The sequence below is a fragment of the Eleutherodactylus coqui genome, chromosome 12 (genome assembly GCF_035609145.1).
Source record: "Eleutherodactylus coqui strain aEleCoq1 chromosome 12, aEleCoq1.hap1, whole genome shotgun sequence".
Lineage (NCBI taxonomy): Eukaryota > Metazoa > Chordata > Amphibia > Anura > Eleutherodactylidae > Eleutherodactylus > Eleutherodactylus coqui.
Window position 1 is genome coordinate 76876158 of NC_089848.1, and position 20761 is coordinate 76896918.

At 43.7% G+C, this 20761-nt stretch overlaps 1 protein-coding gene across 1 annotated transcript in view; it reads right to left on the bottom strand.

Annotated features, from left to right (window-relative positions):
• Window positions 1-4586: 4586 nt before the first annotated feature.
• ABCB8 (ATP binding cassette subfamily B member 8) overlaps window positions 4587-20761 on the bottom strand; it is a 28080-nt gene continuing 11905 nt past the window's right edge. The window contains exons 5-16 of the mRNA XM_066585073.1: window positions 18536-18641; window positions 18205-18366; window positions 18026-18111; window positions 17777-17874; window positions 16806-16911; window positions 16665-16698; window positions 12771-12901; window positions 11364-11458; window positions 9906-10039; window positions 9595-9742; window positions 8253-8503; window positions 4587-5075 (exon numbers count right to left, since the gene is read on the bottom strand). Of these exons, the coding sequence (XP_066441170.1) occupies window positions 4995-5075; window positions 8253-8503; window positions 9595-9742; window positions 9906-10039; window positions 11364-11458; window positions 12771-12901; window positions 16665-16698; window positions 16806-16911; window positions 17777-17874; window positions 18026-18111; window positions 18205-18366; window positions 18536-18641 (1432 nt within the window). The 3' untranslated portion in view covers window positions 4587-4994. The remainder of the gene's footprint in view (window positions 5076-8252; window positions 8504-9594; window positions 9743-9905; window positions 10040-11363; window positions 11459-12770; window positions 12902-16664; window positions 16699-16805; window positions 16912-17776; window positions 17875-18025; window positions 18112-18204; window positions 18367-18535; window positions 18642-20761) is intronic.

Below are 20761 nucleotides of genomic sequence, written 5' to 3' on the forward strand. Positions count from 1 at the left end.
CAATTCCCTAAAAGTGGTCCCTATGAGTAAGTTTTAGTCTGTATTGACCTTTTTTCTGGGTGAGCTGAGGCCTACCCTGTTTCCAAGAATACACCTCAGCACACAGCAAAGAAACTCCTCACCAAAGTAGTCTTCAGATTTGGGGTGCCAGAGACAATTGAGAGTGATCAGGGTACCCACTTTACAGCCAACCTTATGAGTGAGATGGCATGGATGTTGGGTATTGAGCAAGCTTTCCACACCCTACTATCCTCAAAGCAGTGGGAGAGTAGAGAGACTAAATGGTACCCTTAAAAATAAAATTCTGAAAGCCATGACTGAACTTAACAAACCATGGCCTGAGTGCCTCCCACTAGCACAGTTTTCTGTCTGACACACGCCAAGCAGACCAACAGGTCTCAACTCTTACGAAATTCTGTTTGGGTGTGCCCCTCAGTTAGGACTGCAATTACCACAACAACTGCAAATGCAACATAACTCTGTGACCTCTTACATGTGTAATCTTACTGGTCAACTAACTAAATTGCACGCAAAGGTCTACTCTTCTCTTCCAGATCCAGATTCTGTTCAAAGCAGCCACTCCCTGCATCCTGGGGATTGGATGGTTGTAAAGAGACACACCGGAAAGGGCCTTGAACCAGATTTGATGGTTCTTTCAAAGTTCTGCTGACCACTGAGAGGTCCGTCAAACTCCAAGGCAAAGACACCTGGATTCATGCTTCACACTGCAAGAAGCTGATGCCTCCTGAGCCGGCTCATGACTAAAAAGGAGTCCGTATATCCTTTTGTGCCTTATGCCTTTGATTATTGGGACTGCTATATGAAATCATGACACCAGTAGCTCCCCAACTTACAAAGGCACTTCAACCATGTTATATGTAAATATGTCTGCTGAGGAATTCACGGTTAAGTTTGATTTCTGTGATATTGTCAAATGCCACATTGAGCCACAAACATACCCACTCATGGCTCTCTAGTACTATCTGTGTATCACCAGATGGGGAAATAATAAGTGTAATTTCTGGTCCAATGTAGGCTCGGATACTGGTACCAGTTGGGGATATCAACCGCCTGAGACTCTGTCTCGAAAGGATAAGAATGGTAGAGGCCTGCTTGAAAAAATGACCTTAACACTAGTTCATAGGCCCATTCCTTGCGATTGGGCTGCTAAAGCTTGTAGAGCCCTCCTGTTAACCATCCAGAATCCATCCCCTGGGGACCTGGATTTATATGTCTTGGGTAGACATGTTACTAGGTCGCTAGCTGAAGACTTGGGTCAGATCCGCTTAGTCGACTCCAAGATACATCCTAATAGCTCTTTAGAGTTGACCGATGTTCATGCTCTTGGTTCCCCTGACGTCCAATATATTCCTAAATTGACGTACGTGGACGTTGTAGGCCTAGAAACAGGTTACACTAAACTTAATTACTGGGTTCAATGGGTTAAGTAGACGGCAGCGTCTTACAACAAAACTGACTGTTTTGCCTGTGCCTAAGCCAGACCCCACTTAGGCACAGTACCACTTCCCATTGATAAACTAACTCAGAGGCCTTAGACTGTCTTTGCTCCCTATATCAGGGGCATGTACAAAACTCTTCACTCTGTAGGCTGTTACAGGACCTGTATCCTCCCACTAGAACTAACAATCTGGCAGCATCTGGAGTTGCCTTATATCCTGGCAATTATACCTGTTTACTCTCCACTTCTGGTAAAATTAATGTAAAAAATCTGGATGCTCGGTTTTGCCCTTCAACTCTAGTGTTAGACATCACTAACATCCCTTCCTGGATTGATCAAACCACTGCTAGGGCTGACATATGGTGTTTATGTGGAGATGGTAAACTACGCCCTCTCCTTCCTCCATCATGGAAAGGTCAATGAGCTCTAGCCAAAATCCTTCTGCCCTTCCAATTATTTAAAGCTGAATGGAAGGGCATAGGACAGGTGACTAATCAAGACCAGACCCTACATAGACACAAAAGAAACGTCTCACCTGGGGGTTCTTTTGATCCTCATGTATACATTGATTCCATTGGGGTCCCTAGGGGTGTTCCTAATGAGTTTAAAGCCAGGAATCAAGTTGCAGCTGGGTGGGAGTCCCTCTTCCCTATTATTACTGTAAACAAAAATGTAGATTGGTTAAATTATATTTACTATAATCAGCAAAGGTTTGTTAATTATACCAGAGATGCCATTAAGGATCTTGCTAAGCAACTGAGGCCCACCTCCACAATGGCTTTCCAAAATAGACTGGCCCCGGACATGTTGCTAGCAGAAATAGGAGGGGGGGGGGGGGGGCTGTAAACTGATTGGTGATTCTTATTGTACATTTATTCCTAACAACATTGCTCCAGATGGTTCCATCACTATGGCCTTGCAAGGACTAACCAGGCTTTCTGAAGAGCTTGTAGCAAATTCTGGCATCTCCGACCCCTTTGGTGACTGGTAGAATGATACTTTTGGCAGATGGAGCCACTGGATTTTATCTTTTGCTATAACTAGAGATTAGCTAGCATACTCGCTAAGGACAATTGCTCGATCGAGCATTGTCCTTAGCGAGTATCTCCCCGCTCGGCAGAGAAGGTTCAGGTGCCGATGCGGGTGACAGGTTCCTCCCCGCTCTCCTCCGCCCGCCGCCGGACCTTTTGTCTCGAGCGGGCAGGTACTCGCTAACGGCAATGCTCGCTTGAGCAATTGCCCTTAGCCAGTATGCTCGTTCATCACTAGCTATAACCTTAGAGACTATTCTCACTGCTATTGCTATTATTGGCTGCTGCATTATTCCGTGCCTTCGAGGATTTATTTCCAAGACTATTGCCAAAGCTGTCCCTGTTGTGTATTATGATGCTTTGCCTATTTATTGACTCTGAAGCTGAATCTACTTTCGATCAACTCTCTATTCCTGCAGTGCCTTCCTATGACACTTTTTCTTGTAAGCATTAGGGGTGCATCAGTTGGAGGATCCGGGGAAGTCGTGTAGTGATACCGGCACTTGCCACTAGGGCATTTGTAAGTACTTGACTAGCTGTTCTTCTAGCAGCTCTAAGAAACAAAAAAGGAGGGACAGTTATAGTAATGATATTTGTATGCTATATATCATTTATTCTCTTGTCATGTGTTTCTTATATCAGCTTAGCCAAATATATCTATAAATATATGCTGTTATATCTACTCTTAGTAAAAGGTTAGCAGTAGAGATGAGCGAGCACGCTCGGTAAAGGCATATACTCGAGCGAGCATCGCTCTTCTCGAGTATTTGCATATTTCTCCGAGCAAATCTGCGGGCGTATCTTGCGTCGCTCATGCGCATGAGCCCTAAGACCTAAAGAATAGTTGTGCCAAATTTCATGATTGTATGACCCCAAGAAGTTAAATAACATTGAAGTCACTTAGTTTTGCACTTAGCGTGTGACAGACAGACGCAGCAGCAGAGCCACGCGCGTGACATACAGACGCAGCAGCAGAGCCGTGCGCGTGACATACAGACGCAGCAGCAGAGCCGTGCGCGAGACGCAGCAGCAGAGCCCTGTGTTTGTGGGACGCAGCAGCAAAGCTGTGCATGTGTGGGGCGCAGCAGCAGAGCCAGGTGTGTGACAGATAAAGGAGCATGTCATCAGTCACCATAGTGGGAGGAGTCCGGGGTCACATAACAAAGGGGTGATCAGTGTGTGCAGGACTGCTGTGTCGGTTGTGATCCCTGTTGTATGTATTAAAGAATGCATGTAGCACAGCTGTGTATGAGTTGAAGAATGCATGTGTGACGTGCATGTAGCAGAGCTGCGTGTGTGTCGTGCATGCAGCAGAGCTGCGTGTGTGTATGACCTGCATGCAGCAGAGCTATCTGTGACATGGCACGGGTTTTGAAGCGGCTTCGCCACCTGCAGTCTGATGAGACTTCGATAAAATTGAGGTGGCGATAAAATTAACATGCGCGGCCTGTCAGTTTCAGCACAGTTTTTCCGAAACGGCTTCTCCGCAGTGTGTGGATGAGATTTTTGCAAATCTCAGCCACTTTGCTTCTTAATCCAAGGATTAAAAATGCAGGCAGAATTACCGTGTAGAAATTCAGCAGGTAATTTGTGGCAATTCCGCCCAGTGGGAACCCAGCCTTATAGCTCTAATTGCTGGGTGACACCTGCCAAATGATGCTTTTTGCTGTGCAGAGGAAAGGTCAGCACATTATTTGAGAGCAGATCGTGATGCGGCCATCACGTGGTACTGTGTTACTGATCACAAGATGTCACACGCCAGCTATTCCTAATGTAGAGAATGTTCAAACTAATACCCTGTTGGACCCAACACAGCACGGCTTTACTAAGGGCAGATCCACCTCATACTGATCTCATTGATTTCTTTGACTGTCACAAAAGTGGTAGATGAAGGTGATGCGGTGAAGATCACCTATCTGGATTTCAGTAAAGCCTTTCACACAGTGGGTCCCTGGCAATTAACTATTGATGACCTATCCTGAGGTCCAGATAACCCATTTAGAGGTATAAATAAGGCTCAGGGAGTTGGGAGTGATTCATTAGAAGGCTAAACACAAGAACAAGGGGCACAATGTGAGATCAACTATAGAAAGAGATCAGTAGCAATATTATTTTATTGAAAGAGTAGTAGATACCTGGAACAAACTTCCATCAGATGTGGTTGGAAAATCAATAATAAATTAATTCAAGCCTGGGATGAGCATAAATCTGTCCTAAAAGAGAAATAACATAAGGGAAGACTAGATGGACCACGTGGTCTTTTTTGCCGCCCATTTTCTATGTTTTTGTGACATCAATAGGAAGCCCCTCTCCTGTATATAATAATGCAGATTTTACATCAGAAAGGAGCATCTACTCTCCTGTATACGGAAATGAGGATCTGCAACAGACTGGGGTCTCGCCTTTACCGCTGTGATGGTTTTCTAATCCAGTTTCGTAATGTAGATTTAGTTTCCTCCAGCTGTATGATGAGATGGAATATCTGAGGTATTTTATCAGTTGTGTCACTGGGCCTCTTGGCTTTGTCTACGTATGAGCTCTGCATACAGGCCGCCCTTCTTCAGCAGCTCCCGATGAGTTCCTCTCTGAGAGAAAAAGACAAGAAATAGCTTCATTACTGCAGTCCCTGCCAGCAATACAGAACAGCTCTGCTGCTGAACTTGCTTTTACAGTTTCCATACAACAAGGGCGCCGGCTTTTTCTTACAGCTGACACCTATAGGCAACAGCTCCGATAAGCCATGCAGCTCATCGGAGCTGTTGTTAATCCTTTAAATACTGCTGTCAATTCTGACAGCCAGATTTAAAGCCCCCGGACGATTTTCAGGGGTCCTGTATAGCCCCCTGCGAGGAGATCGCAGGGAGCTGTGCCTGTGTCATGGCAGCCGGGGACCTTCTGAAAGGCCCCAGGGCTGTCATAGAAGAATGCCTATCAAGCCATGCCCGCTAGGATGGCTTGATAGAATGCCTGCCCAATTACAGTATGATATATTGCTATGGCATTACATCATGCTGCAGAAGCGATCAAGGCATTGCAAGTTGTTGTGTCCTCTAAGGACTAAGAAAAAAAATAAAAATAAGATTAATAAAGTTTTACTAATTGTTAAAAAAAAAGTAATAAAAAGTTAAAAAAGAACACACGTCTGCTTTAATTATAATAAAAGAATGTAAATAAAAGAAAAATACATACTTGGTATTGCTGTGTCCATAAAAGTCCAATGTATCAAAGTAATGCATTATTTACCCCGCACGTTGAACATAGTCAGAAAAAAAAAAAAAAAAGGAACTCCAGAAATGTGCTTTTTTGACCACCCCATCTTCAAGAAAAAAATGCAATAAAAAGCAATCAAAAAGTGGTATGAAATCCAAAGCAGTACCCACACAAACTATAGGAGGTCTCGCAAAAACTGAGCCCCTCGCACAACTATGTCGACGGGAAAATTAAATTATGGCCGTCAGAAGATGGTGGCAGAGAATAATTTTAAAAAATTAAATATCTTTGAAAAAAAAAATAGTACAGCAAAAACAAAAAAAAAAGAAAAAAAACAACTATATAAGTTTGGTATCGTAGTAATCATACTGACCCATAGAATAAAGTTATCTCATTTTTGCTGCAGTTTGTGCGTTGTAGAAACAAGACGCAACAAATGATGGTGGAATTTCCTTTTTTTCCATTTCTCTCCACTTAGAATTTTTTTAAGTTTTTCAGTACATTATATGGTACATTAACTACTACCATTGAAAAATACAACTCGTCCCACAAAAAACAAGCCCTCATACAGCTATGTCTATGGATAAATAAAGGAGTTACGATTTTTTAAAATAGGGGAGGAAAAGCGAAAATGGGAAAAAAAGGGCCGCGTCATTATAGGAGTTTGAGCTATTTTTACTGCTGCTCTATCCTCCGGATAGGTCATCAATAGTTGTTCGGCTGGGGTCCGCCGCTTGAGACCTAAACCAATCAGCTGCTCAGGTGCGTGCTGTCAGCGCCAAAACACAAGGAGAAGAGCAAAAGCCGATAGCTCTGGCCACCATGTAGTGGCTGGAGCGTATAACTGTAGGCACAGCTCTCATTGATTTTAAATGGGACATGGTTGGGGATCACTTCTCCTGTGTACCCATATATAGGGTGTTCTGTTCAAACTTCTCACATTTTATCAGTTTGCAGAGCAGCAAGTATGATTTTTAGGGATAAGAAATTACCGAAAAGGTGTATTTTGCACACACTAATAAACCTTTACATGCGCCCCGTTGGCAGCACAATGTTACCATGCGGAGGCGGTCGGGCAGTCTGGGTCCCGGCTTGTTGTCTGGCTGTCGGGAGCGCGGATGGCTGGTTGGCGCGGTGTATTAGCTCCTGTATACTGGATCCTGCTGGGAGGTAGCGCCTCCCTCTCTCCGCCCCTGGGCAGAGGCTTCTGTTTATAAGGCTGGCAGTGAGGTGCATTCACTGCCAGTTATTGATTTCCTTCAGAGAGTTAGCTAGTCTGCATCTGTAGGTCTCCAGCCTCTGTCAGCTTGTCTGCTTTCCTGTTTCTATCTGCCAGGTTTTTCCATCTGCCTCAGTATTATCAGTGTTTCCTGTTGGTATCATCATCTGCCTTTCCTGTCGGTATTCTACCCATTCCACTAGGTACGCCAGCATTCCTTCCTCGGTCCCTAGATAGAGTAGGGACCGTCGCCCAGTTTCCCGCCTGGGGTTAGCCAGGAGTGGAGGCAAGTAGGAAGGGACAGGGGTTGCGGGTAAGATCCAGGGCAACCCGGGCTGGCGTATCATCGGGTAGGATACCATAACACACAAGCAATATCCAATCTGTACTCAATTTCTTGCCATGTTCTCTCCAACATATCCACTATTAGAGTAGCAATTGTATCACGGATGCAGACTTGCAAATCTGAGAGATCATTGACTGTATTCGTGAATACACGGCCCTTCATGTAACCCAGAGAAAGACAATCAGAAGAGTAAGGTCTGGCGAACAGGGTGACCACCATATTAGTCCGCTGTGTCCAATCCAGCAATATGGAAATGTATTACTGAGGGAACCCCAAACATCCATACTTTAATATGGGGGACCCATACTGCTGGAAGAGGTTAGGTTGCAGATCAGTTCCTTGGGCATACAGGAGCCGTTCCAACACACCCAGGTATACGGGGACAGTTACTGTACGTTCACCGATAATCCTGTTCTTCCATAAACACCAAACATTTTATGTTGGGCCATCTTAGACACATTCTCTGTAGACATGGGGATTTTCAGTACTCCACATCCACTATGGCAACTGACATATCCTGACAGATGAAAGGTTACTTTGTCTGAGAACAAGATGCTTCTAAGAAAGTGACTGTCTTTCTTGTGACTGATGTTTCTAAGAATGTTTTGCTATTAGACATGATTCAGTCTCTTTCTTTAATTACAATCCATCTTTCGTCATAATTTTAGCACATCAATTGATTAAAACGTGGGGGGGGGGGGGGGGGTTGAACGGAACACCCTGTATAATCAGGATCTGACATCAATATGAAGCTCCTGTGAAGTATGTATAGTACATCCATGTAGTTTGTAGCTCTGCCAGTGTATGGAAGCCTAAATCTCAATGAAGTGCACCGTAGGATCTCAACTCAGCTGTCATGAGTATATCTGACAGTGCAAAGTCAATCGATTTCTCGTGGGCGCCACAAATGGAAATGCAGCTTTGTATGTGATTGGAGTGATGCAATTGAAACCCTCCTTCTATATTGTGTATGGAACACAAACTCACCTCAGCGATACGGCCCTTGGACAAGACCACAATGATATCGGCATCTGCAATGGTGCTGAGCCGATGAGCAATGACTAACACAGTGCGACCGGATGAAGCCCGATCCAGGGCCAACTGCACCATCCTCTCAGACTCCGAATCTAAAGCACTTGTAGCTTCATCCAGGATTAAAATCCGGGGGTCCTTGAGAAGAGCACGGGCGATGGCAACTCGCTGCTTCTGACCTCCAGAGAGGGTGACTCCACGCTCACCTGTCAACACGTTATATGGCATGAAATAACATTCATAGGAACATGGATAAAAAAGAGGTTGTGCCAGGTTATAAAGTTATCCCCTATCCTATGATTGGTGGGAGTCTGACGGCCAGGATCCCCACCAATCTCAATAACAGAAGTCTAGGAAGTCCAGAGTGAATGGAGTGGAGGTTGCGCAGGTGAGCCGCCACCGCTGCACTTGCTTCAATGACAGCATCAGAGATTACAGAGTTCAAGCACTTCAACAATCTCAGGTGGTCATTGAAGTGAATGGAGCAGCGGCGCACCTGCGCGCCCTTCATTCTAATCATTTGGGGACCGATTGGACCCCAGTTTTTGGTATAAGTGTGTGTGTGTGGGGGGGGGGGGGGTCGGACTCCTATTGATGATAAAGAGTTAACCCCTATTCTGTGGGGCTGCCGCACTGGATCGTGAGGGGAGAGGACAGGGAAGTACTACTGCTTTTACTACTTTAACGCATTTGCAACTGTAGATAAAAAGAAAAAAATTGTCTCACAACCCTTTTAAGTAACATCTATGAACTCGGCACATCTTGACCTTTTATGTTTAGGAGGTGTTGGGCGTCTTGGGCTTTGCTTGGGTCACAACATTACCGACAAACGTGAATCTATATGCATATTTTTTTGTACGAAGTGATAGGCTTTGATGCGAAATTGCATGATGATGGCCATGATTCTTAAGTGCTGGGGGGGAAGTTTGAAAATGCTCCAGTGTCTACTTTCAGAAAATGCATGAGTATGGGGGTATCATATTATTCTCTTAAAGCTTATTTGTGTATGTCCAAAGTTTGTAATGCTTTTGCTGCCAGGAGGTTTTAGGAAACTTTTCATAGTATACAATGGAATTGCATGTTAAAATTATTGGAAGCAATTCTATTAGTTGCAAGACTTGATCCAAATATTTTAGGACTGCTCACCAATACGAAGGACCCCACAGTTTCCCAGCTTCCAGGTAGTTTAAAAAACAAAACGGACATAAACTCCAGCACAGGCAGTCTGCTTTATAGAGTATTTATGCTACTAATCTCCCAGCTGGGCATTGTGTTTTCAGACCAGTACCAGACTCACCTAGCAGCGTATTATATCCATTGGGGAAGCCCTGGATAAAGTCATCTGCATTAGCCAGTTTTGCAGCTTCATGGACCTCGGCGTCGGTGGCGTCCGGACGTCCAAAGCGAATATTTTCCATGATACTTGTTCCAAAAAGAACAGGTTCCTGAGCAATAAGATAAAATAGGTAATTAACTGCAAAATATGATTTATCGTATTACAACATCCTTCTGAGTGAGCTCCCTGCCACCTTCTTGCAGAGCGGCGAGCTCCCCTGTATTTCTATTACTTTATAGTGTATTGTACACAGCTTGGATTCTGTCACTTACCTGGTTGATGAATCCGATGACCTCTCCTCTCAACCACGAAGGATCAAGCGAACGGATGTCGACACCATCTAATTCCACCGCACCCTGGATGGGATCATAAAACCGCTCTACAAGTGCAGCCACTGTAGACTTTCCTGAACCCCCCCACCCAAAGAAAATAGGGTCAGTATTGTACAGTTGTCTATGAGGTAATGAAAATTATGTGACCTACTAAAGGAAGGTAAGTTCCCTGGTGCAAGCACAGAGTCATGACTGACTCCTATGGTGATGTCGCATCGTGACGTTTTCTTGGCAGAATTGATGGGAAACTGATTACATTTGCTGACGACACAAAGTTAGGAGGGATAGCTAACACTAGGGAAGAGAGAGTATTTAAAAAGATCTAGAAAAGCTTGCACAGTGGGCGGTGACTGACAGAATGGTATTTAACAAGGAGAAATGCAAAGTCCTACATCTGGGTAAGAAAAATGAAAAAAGCACATACAGAATGGAAGAAATTGGGCTAAGCAGCACATGTGAAAAAGACGTGGGTATACTAACAAATCATAGACTGAACATGAGTCAACAATGTGATGCAGCAAAAAAAGGCAAACACAATTCTGGGATGCATTAAGAAGCATAGAGTCTAGATCACATGAGGTCATTATTCCCCTCTACTCTTCCTTAGTCAGACCTCATCTGGAATACTGTGTCCAGTTCTGGGTACCCCAATTTTAAAAAAAGACATCGATAAACTGGAGCAAGTTCAGAGAAGAGTTACCAAGATGGTGAGCGGTCTGCAAATCATGTCCTATGAGGAACGGTTAAAGGATCTGGGAATGTTTAGCTTGCAAAAAAGAAGGCTGGGAGGAAACTTAATAGCGGTCTACAAATATCTGAAGGGCTGTCACAGTGCAGAGGGATCATCCCTATTCTCATTTGTACAAGGAAAGACTAGAAGCAAATGGGATGAAATTGAAAGGGAGGAGACACAGATTAGAGTATGATGAATGAGTGGAACAGGTTACCATGGGAGGTGGTGAATTCTCCTTCAATGGAAGTGTACAAACAAAGGCTGGACAAATATCTGTCTGGGATGATGTAGTAAAATCCTGCACTGAGCAGGGGGTTGGACCCGATGACCCTGGAGGTCCCTTCCAACTCTACCATTCTATGAGTCAGACTGTTTTTTTCGGGGTAATTAGCCATTGCCTTCCCCAGTCATCTTTTTACCCCACAGCAAGCTGGGTACCCATTTTACCGACCTTGAAAGGATGGAAGGCTTGAGCCGACTACCTGAACCAAGCGGGGATTGTACCCGTAACCTTCAGACTGTGAGCGAGAGCTTAGGTTGCATTTCAGCTGCCTTAAAACTCTGCGCCACAAGGAAAGTCATCTCCTTCATTTATTCATGATCATATTTTTAAGCTTGCAGTCCTCCACATGATTCACTCATCACTTATTATCACATTTTCTCACCTCCCCCAGATTTTCCCACGATGGCCACGGTCTTACCAGGGGGCACATACAGCTCAAAACTTTTCAAAACTTCTTGACCCGGCCGAGTGGGATAACTGGAGGAGCAAAAATGTATGCATCATTACATTGTATTGTCAGTCCCCTACCTGTCCTGGCCAGTAAAGGTAATATTAGGTGGTTCAGGATTATATGATCATGGTTGCTTTAAGAAACAGTGCTATGCATGTCAACAACTTTTGTCTGGTATTGCAGCTCAGCTCCATTCACTTCCGTGGAGCTGAGCTGCAACAGTGAAAACAAAAGATTTATTACCAAGGTTACAAGTTATTCCCTATACAGGATAGGGGAATAACGTGCTGATCTTGAGAACGGGACTCCCGTGTCCCGCTCTACCTATCACTGCGGGATTCCCGGCTTTTTCACCCACAATGGTTGGTTAAGCATGTGTGGACGGCGCTCCATTCATTTCAATAGGGCTGATGGAAATATTTGAGCACTTGCCATGCAACTATTTTGACAGTCTCACCGAAAGGAAAGGAAACTTCAGCGCACTAGCGGGACCAGTGCTACCTTCAGTCTCCTCCTCACTGCAGGGTGTGCAGCAACCTAACAGTGATGGGGAAAGGGCACAGAATCTCTGTTCTCAAGATTGGCACTGGTCTCAGCAGTGAGACCCCCACCATTCAACAAGTTATCCTCTATCCTATGGATTGGGGTTAATTTGTAATTTTGGTACAAGACCTTAGATAAAATGCTCTAGAACCGTATACCAAACTGCGCCAGAATACGGAGTACATGGTGCATGCCAAGTTTATAATGTGCTTTCTATATTTTAAGCCTAGCCATAATTATGGGAAAGGGCATGGCTAAGAGGAATCATAAAATGCACCAAAGGCATGCACCATTGTTTGATGTATACCGACACCAGCCATTAGGTGGCCTTAGAGCAGTGGACACCATTTATTATTTTAATTGCACCAAAATGCTTGTCTGAGTGCCAAAATTACGACTTTTCTGTCAATTACGCCATGGCCTACCACTTCTTCAAAAAGTGGACAGAGCCCAGCTTTAAGGGGCATAGCCACGAACGGCCTGTCATATTTACTATAATCTATGCCAAAAACTGGCATGGATTATAACAAAAACTCCAGCTCTTAAATGGAGTATGCTTTCATCTGCCGCACATGGAAGCGCCGCCAGATGAGACAAATGTATTAAGAGGCTTCCGTTTCTTAATGAATTTGTCGGTTGTAGACAAGTACTGCCTTGACTTGTGTGTCAAACGCCAGTCTATGTAAATAGCCCCCAATGTGTCTACACTACCTAGCTAGTTATGCCATGGGCACTATTTGCAGCTTACAATGCTATTGATCAATCACCCTCGTTGCACACAGCGAATGATCTTACCTGAAGGAGACATCTCTGAAGTATATTTCTCCCGTCAGCTGAGGAAGTTTCTTCCCTCCTCTCAATGGGATCTCTGGCTGTAAACGCATGAACTCAAAGACGCGACCCCCTGCACTAAGACCCCGGACCACCTAAGAGACAGGTATACAGATGACAGAAAGAAGGACACAGGAGAAGTAACTAGTTTTACTTAAAATGATAAACAGTTCAACCTTTAGTCAAGTCAGAAACGTCAGAATCCTCTCCACGGATACCCCCAAAAATGAGCAATGCTAGAGCTGATAGATTTTTGGCTTGGGTGAGGGTCAGGCTTTTGCACTTGCAACTACCACCACCGGTCACTACACAGTGGTCAGAGCTATCGGTTTCCTGCTCCATACACTGCATTTTGGTGCTGACAGCAAATTCTCTTGATGACAGCAAGGTCATCAAGAGAAATCTCCTGGGAAACCCCTTTAACCCCTTAAAAGGCAAGAACAATTTTTTTTTTTTATATATTATTTTTCTCTTTGTTCTTGTGGTCGTAACTTCTCTATTTTTTTGCTCTACCCAGCCCTGTGTGGATTTGTTTTTTGCTGGATGAGTTATAATTTATGTAGGTGCCATTTATTTTGACAAAAATGCTATCTTTATTAAAATTTTTGCTTAGGACACACATCAATCAAACACTGTTATGAATTTATTGTACAGGTTGTTACAGGCATGACCAAATATGTGTATGTTATATTAAAGGAGATGTCCCGAGGCAGCAAGTGGGTCTATACACTTCTGTATGGCCATATTAATGCACTTTGTAATGTACATTGTGCATTAATTATGAGCCATACAGAAGTTATAAAAAGTTTTATACTTACCTGCTCCGTTGCTAGCGTCCTCGTCTCCATGGAGCCGACTAATTTTTGGCCTCCGATGGCCAAATTAGCCGCGCTTGCGCAGTCCGGGTCTTCAGCAGTCTTCTATGGAGCCGCTCGTGCCAGAGAGCGGCTCCGTGTAGCTCCGCCCCGTCACGTGCCGATTCCAGCCAATCAGGAGGCTGGAATCGGCAGTGGACCGCACAGAAGAGCTGCGGTCCACGAAGGTAGAAGATCCCGGCGGCCATCTTCAGCAGGTAAGTATGAAGACGCCGGACCGCCGGGATTCAGGTAAGCGCTGTGCGGGTGGTTTTTTTAACCCCTGCATCGGGGTTGTCTCGCGCCGAACGGGGGGGGGGTTAAAAAAAAAAAAAACCCGTTTCGGCGCGGGACATCTCCTTTAAGTCTTGGGGCCTAATGTTTAAGGCCTCATGCCCACAGCTGGGTCGGATTCTGAATGTTTAGTATCGCAGCGGAATCAGACCCGGAACCCCCCAGAGACCCTGTACTCACCTCTCTAGATCCGCCGCGAGTGTCTCGCCTGGGAAGGGCCGCGCATGCACCGTGCAGCCTATGACGAGAAATCTCGCAGTACTTCCGCAGTGCTCACTGTGGAAGTATTGCGGGACGGACGGTTTCCATTGACTGTAATGGAAACCGTCCGTGCGATTTTCCGCCCTGAATAGAACATGCTGCTGTTTTCCTCCGCGAGCAGAAAAATCGCAGTTGATTTCTGCTTGTGGGCAGGGGAGAATCGTCTAACACAGCATGTCTACAGACAGACATTGCTGCGTAATTTGTGGAAGGTGTCTGACCACGAATTCTGCATTGATCATCTATCCGTGGGCATTCAGCCTAAGCTTTTACCTACCAGCTATTATTCAGGTTTTTGTTTTTTCATCCCCACATTCAAACACCTACAACTTTTTTATTTCTTCATTAACATCCATATGAGGGCTTGTGAGTTGCGGGACGAATTGAATTTTTATAATGGCACAATTTCATGTACCATATAATGTGTTAGAAAAGTTTTACAAATATATAAGTGTGACAAATAGAAAAAAAGAAAATGTGGTGTTGTTAATGTGATAGAAATTACATGTTCACTTCATTCTGTTCATATCGTGTTTATAGATTTATAGGTTCTACTACATTTAAAAAAACAAACAAACCGCAGTTTGTTATCTTATTCAGAGCCCTATAACTTTAGTTTTTCGTATACAGCACTGTGTGAGGGTATGTTTTTTTGTGGGACGAGCTGTAGTTTTTATTGCTGCCATTTTTTGGGTACATATGACTTTTTGATCATTCTTTTACTCAATTTTTATTCAGAAACGGGGTGACCAAAAAAAAAAGAATGCAATTCTGGCATTATGTATTTCTTTTTCACAGTGTTCAGCATGTAAGATAAATAATGCAATACTTATTTCGGGCCTTTTCAGACGCAGTGATACCTATTATGTTCTATTTGTTTTCTGGGGAAAAATGGGGAAAGGGTTTTTGTAGTTTTCAATATTTTTTATTTAAAAAAAAAAAATTGTATTTGACCTAATCTTACATTTTTTAGTCCCCTTTGGCAAACTGCACATGGATGAGCACGATATCGGGCCGAGACTCTTGGCCTGATATCACGCTTGGCAATGTGCGTTTTACCTGCGGATGCGAGGCAATTTTCATGCAAACACGCCTCGCATCAATTCTGTAAAATTCCGATTCTCTTGCATATGTTTCATGTGTGATAGAGGATCAGAAGTGTTTCCCATTGAAACCTCGCATGTGTATCGCATGGCATGTGAGGTATTTTAAGTCGCATTGAAATCAATGGGCGATGCGTTCCGAAGAACACAAAAAAAAAAAAATAGTACATGCCACGAAGGAAAACTCCCTATGAGGGAAATCACCACTCATGTATATGACTTGATTCAAAAGAATGGAGTGCATATTCACGCAAGTTTTGTGCGTCTCGCAACGCACAACATTCGCCCAAGATTCTCACGTGTGTGAAACCAGCCTCATAGGACTTGAACTTTGGATTGTTTGATAGCTTCTACAATATACTGTAAGGGCTCCTATCCACCAGCTTTCTTTTTAACGCTGCGATATCGCAGTTTTTTTTCAATGGGACTTTCTAATGTTAAAATTGCATCGCACAAAAAATGCAAGTTTGTGGTTTGCGATTTTTGTTCAATGCGATTTTAGCATTAGAAAGTCCCATTAAAAAAAAAACAGCGATATCGCAGCGTTAAAAAAACAAAACATTAGTGGGTAGAAGCCCTAATACTTCACTATTACAGAACATTGTATTTCTCAGGTATTAAGCTCTGGCACAGGGGGCTTGTGTGGTGCAGAGTGTTAAGGCAGCAGAATGCAGTCCTAAGTTCTCACTCACAACTTGAAGGTTGCCGATTCAATCGCCACATGGTTCAGGTTGACAAGGTTGACTCAGCCTTTCATCCTTCCGAAGTTGGTAAAATGAGTACCCAGCTTGCTGAGGGGTAATAAATTATTAAAAGAGCTGTGGAAATACAAATTATAGGTCCCTTCCTTCACAATTGAAGGCGCGTGATGGTGAGTTTGGGAGATTGTAAGAGTATATAGGCAGTGCTCTCAGCTCCCAAGCCCGTTTCATACCCAAACAACGTCCCTGATGTTTATGTACGTCACAGAGAAGGAGTTGTCAATTGGCCCTGGCTGCTTTCTGCATATACAATGTATAAGAAGCATCAGGAAACTGTGATGCAATGAGTTTCTCTTTGAATGTTGTAATCAGTATTGTTTGTGGCACTCTAAGGGTTAAGTGGCACAGATCAGAGGTTCCTTTAATTTCTCTCATTATTTCAGATTACAGCTGTAATGCACAGCCTCTATCTAATGAAAGAAATTAAAGGCACCTCTCACCTGTGCCACTTAGCACCAGCAATAGCAGTACCCACACAATCTGGCTAACAGCAGTATGCTACCGCCTGCCGCTCACAGCGGCTAATACAGCAATCAGTGATCCCTACACAACCAGATCTTACTGATCTGTTTCCATTGAACTCACCTGTCCAAACAGCACTGATGTATTTGCCATAGACCTAGAGAAAATTAAAATTAAAAAAGTCAGAAAGTACCACAGTCACCGCTCGTCTTCCTCAAAATGACACGGAAGCAGAAGATTATAACAATCACCGGGGGGACAAACCTCTGTACAGTCTGAGAGGCCACCAAAAAGGACATGAGGTCACCGGCCGAGAGCTCGTTTCCTGCCATTAGAGAACCGCCAGCAAATATGGTTCCCAGGACAATACCTGTACAGACATAAGAGGGGATCAGTGCATAGTACGCACAGAACTACAGACCCTACAGACTGAACTTATACAGCACTGAGGACCGTAGTGAACATCAGTCATAGGCCCAATGCACATGGAAGTATTTGCACTGCGGGATCCGCATATGCTTGACAAAGACCATAGACTGCTGGTCGAAACGTCGCGTTTTTATGCTTGGACTACAATAAAGATTTGGCTTTTACCATGAAAACCGTCCCTTGTGCTGCCTTACCTTTCTATTCAGTTACACTATAGAAGATTCCTGAAGTTCAGATTCTGGGTAGGCGCGCACAGTTGGTTTTACTTTCGCAGTGATTTCTGTTCTGCTACTTAGTGCTGTTGATCTCTTGATCTACTGACCCCACTTTTTTTAGATTGTCTACAGCGATCACGTGTTTTTTTTACCAATCTGACTGCTGCAGCCAATGGGAGCCATGCAACTGAACATCACCAGTGACGTCCTGTAAACCCACCGGAGCTTCTACATTAAAAGCCCACGTGGCATGCTTACAGGACATAGAATGGTAGAGTTGGAAGGGACCTCCAGGGTCATCTGCTCCAACTGCCTGCTCAGTGCAGGATCACTAAATCATCCCAAACAGCTGTCTGTCCAGCCTTTGTCTGAAGACTTCCATTGAAGGAGAACTGCCTTGGATGATTTAGTGAATCCTGCACTGAGCAGGGGGTTGGACCAGATGACACTGGACGTCCCTTCCAACTCTACCATTCTATGAAGTAGTGGCGACCCTACACAGAGTATACATTACACTATCCATAAAGCACTGATGACCCTACTGAAAAAGCTTTACGTACCGTCTATATTTTGCATCTGAGCGTAACTCACAATTTAGAGCGATGTTGGACAGACCCTGAAATACGGCAATTCCGATACCCAGAACTTCATTCACGTGTGCAGACTTGTCCACCTCCGCTGAGTACAGCCTGCATGGAGGAAACAGACATCATATTACACGATTAATATTATATCTGTATCTGGAAAAGCTGGGTGACAACCAATATGGCTACCAGGTGTTATCACAGAGCTGGGTCCACAGCTAATATTTAGCATAATACTGCACTCTCCAACACTCACTCCACCTCGCGGTCTTCCATGGCGAAAGCTCTCACCGTGCGCACATTTCCGATGGCTTCATCAGCCACACCTGTCGCTTTGGCAATCTGCAGCAAAAAAATTTAAAAAAATTAAAACACATTGTAAATTCAACCAATCTCATTCCTACAACCTGGTATTATATCCATAAAGAGACTCACCTGCTCCTGGGCCCGACGAGACAATCTGCGCAGAAAAGAGCCAATGATGGCCCCAGCGCCCACCAGAATGGGCATCACCACGACCAGGAGGCCAGTCAGTTTTGGGGAGATGTAATAAAGGGATACGAAACAGCCGAATGTCTGGGTGATGTTCCTGAGCCCCTAGATGTCATGACACAACAGGTAACAACCAGCAGGTAACAGTAGTCATTAAGATTTCTGGCCAGCTTTTCACTGACCATGATTGGCATACAAATCTGTTCTGTGTAACATTGTACTCCATCCCCCTTCATGACTATTCACTGGGACATACAGGTCCATACTGGCTCACCTGGGATATCACCTGCTTGAAAGCGGACTTGAATTCCTGGACATCGGAGGTAAGACGATTTACCAAGAGTCCCGTCTTCTGAGCATCAAAGAAAGCTACATCCTGGCTGTGATAGAAATGACGAGAAGAGAAGGGTTGTTACAATGTATCAGCGAAGGTAAGAGTGGATTGCATGATAATTGTTAGGTGTAAATGCATGCAGCAAGCGAACAATAATTGTTAGATTACACCCTGCAACACAATTTTTGTAACCGATAAGCAGATGTGCGGCTCATAGTAACTTTAGCGCGCTCAATTCAAATATGATAGCCGTTTTTTTCTGTGACGTAAGGTTTTCCAGTTATGGGGAATAATGTAATCCAATTGCTTGTTGTACTTTACTTTTTTAAAATTTGCCTATACAATTAATCCAGTCGGCTCGCCATTAACCTGCTTAATAAAAAGAACAAAACTGATTGCACAACTATTTCACAATCACTGTTACACAATGAGTGCTGACTGAGCACTATAAGGGTGGCTTCACACGAGCGTGTGCGTACATAGGTGCGCACCCCTGTACACGCAAAACAACGCGTGTATGAAGGTCCGTGCATTGCCTTCAATGTAGCCGCATTGCTGCCGGCAGCTCCATTGAAGGCAATGGTCTGCCGGTACCCCTGAAGTGATTTTCAGAGAAGAGCTTGACATATAAACCCTTCCCTGAAAAACAAGAATTTTAGTGTAAAAAATAAATAAATAAAAAAATACTTACCTGTCCGCCGCTGCCGTGTCCCTGCGGGGATGAAGAACACATCTGCCGCATGCGGCAGATATTTCCTTCATCCCGCGACGAAAAAGAATTCCCTGCTGCAACTACCACATCTGTGACAGATGCAGCAAAGGAATTCTAAATCCCTGCAGGGAATAAAGAATTCCCTACCACAGCTGTCACAGATGAGAGCTGCGGTAGGGGATACAGCTGCCGGCATCCTGTAATTGTTTTTCAGGGAAGGGCTTTAAATATAAGCCCTTCCCTAAAAAACATGAAAAAATGTTAGTGTTAAAAAAAAAAACAAACAACAAAAAAAAAACAAACAAACATACTCACCTTTCTTCAGCTGCCGGGGTCATCCGCATCCAGCAGGCTCTTCTCCTGAGCTACTGTGAGGAGTATTCAGCAGGCGAGGATTTCAAATCCCTGCCTGCTGAATGGGCTGCCTCTGATTGGCTGAGCACTGTGACCAATCAGAGGCAGCTCTCAGCTGTCATTCAATAGCAATTAAATCCCCGCCTTAAAAGTTATTACGCGCAGAAGATGGCAGCAGGAAATTTTAAACGAAATGTCATTGAAAAAAAATAAAAGTAGTACAGCAAAAAAAAAAAAAACCTACATAAGTTTGGTATGGTAGCAATCGCACTGACCTATAGAATAAAGCTATCATGTCATTTTTGTTGCAGCTTGTGGGCCGTAGAAACGAGACGCAATAAAAGATGGCGGAATTTCTGAGTTTTTTTTTTAAATTTTACTCCACTTATTAAAAATTTTCAGTACATTCTATGGTACACTAAATAGCATCATTAAAAAATACAACTCATCCCGCAAAAAACAAGCCCTCATACAGCGACGTCGATGGATAAATAAAGGAGTTACGATTTTTTTAAACGAAAAAAAAAAGCTTGGTCACTAAGGGGTTAAATAACTTGAAAATGAAACGTGCTGCTATTATTCAGTTTCATCCGTGTAATCAGCAGGTTTTAATTTTACAGAAACATATCGATTACCGTATATACTCGAGTATTAGCCGACCCGAAAACTCGTAAAAAACTTATTGACTCGAGTATAAGTTGAGCTTATAAAATGTGCTGAAAAACTAGGCTTATACTCGAGTATATACAGTACTTTCATTTATGAACATTTTTAAAAAATTTGTTGCCCAGTGTAATCGATGATTGGATCTTTCAAGCAGACCAGAAAATCAATGTTCATCTGCTGCATCGTTTGGTTTAAATGGGCCTTTAACCCCTTCATGACATGGCCTATTTTGGGCTTAAGGACGCAACAATTTTTGGCGGATTTTCTTCTCCGTTTATCAAAAGTCATAACTGTTTTATTTTTCCGTCGACGCGGCCGTATGAGGGCTTGTTTTTTGCGTGGCGAACTGTAGTTTTTATTGGTGCCCCTTTTGGGTACATAGACTATATTGTAAAACTTTTTTTATTTTTTTTTATGATAGTAGGGAGAGAAAA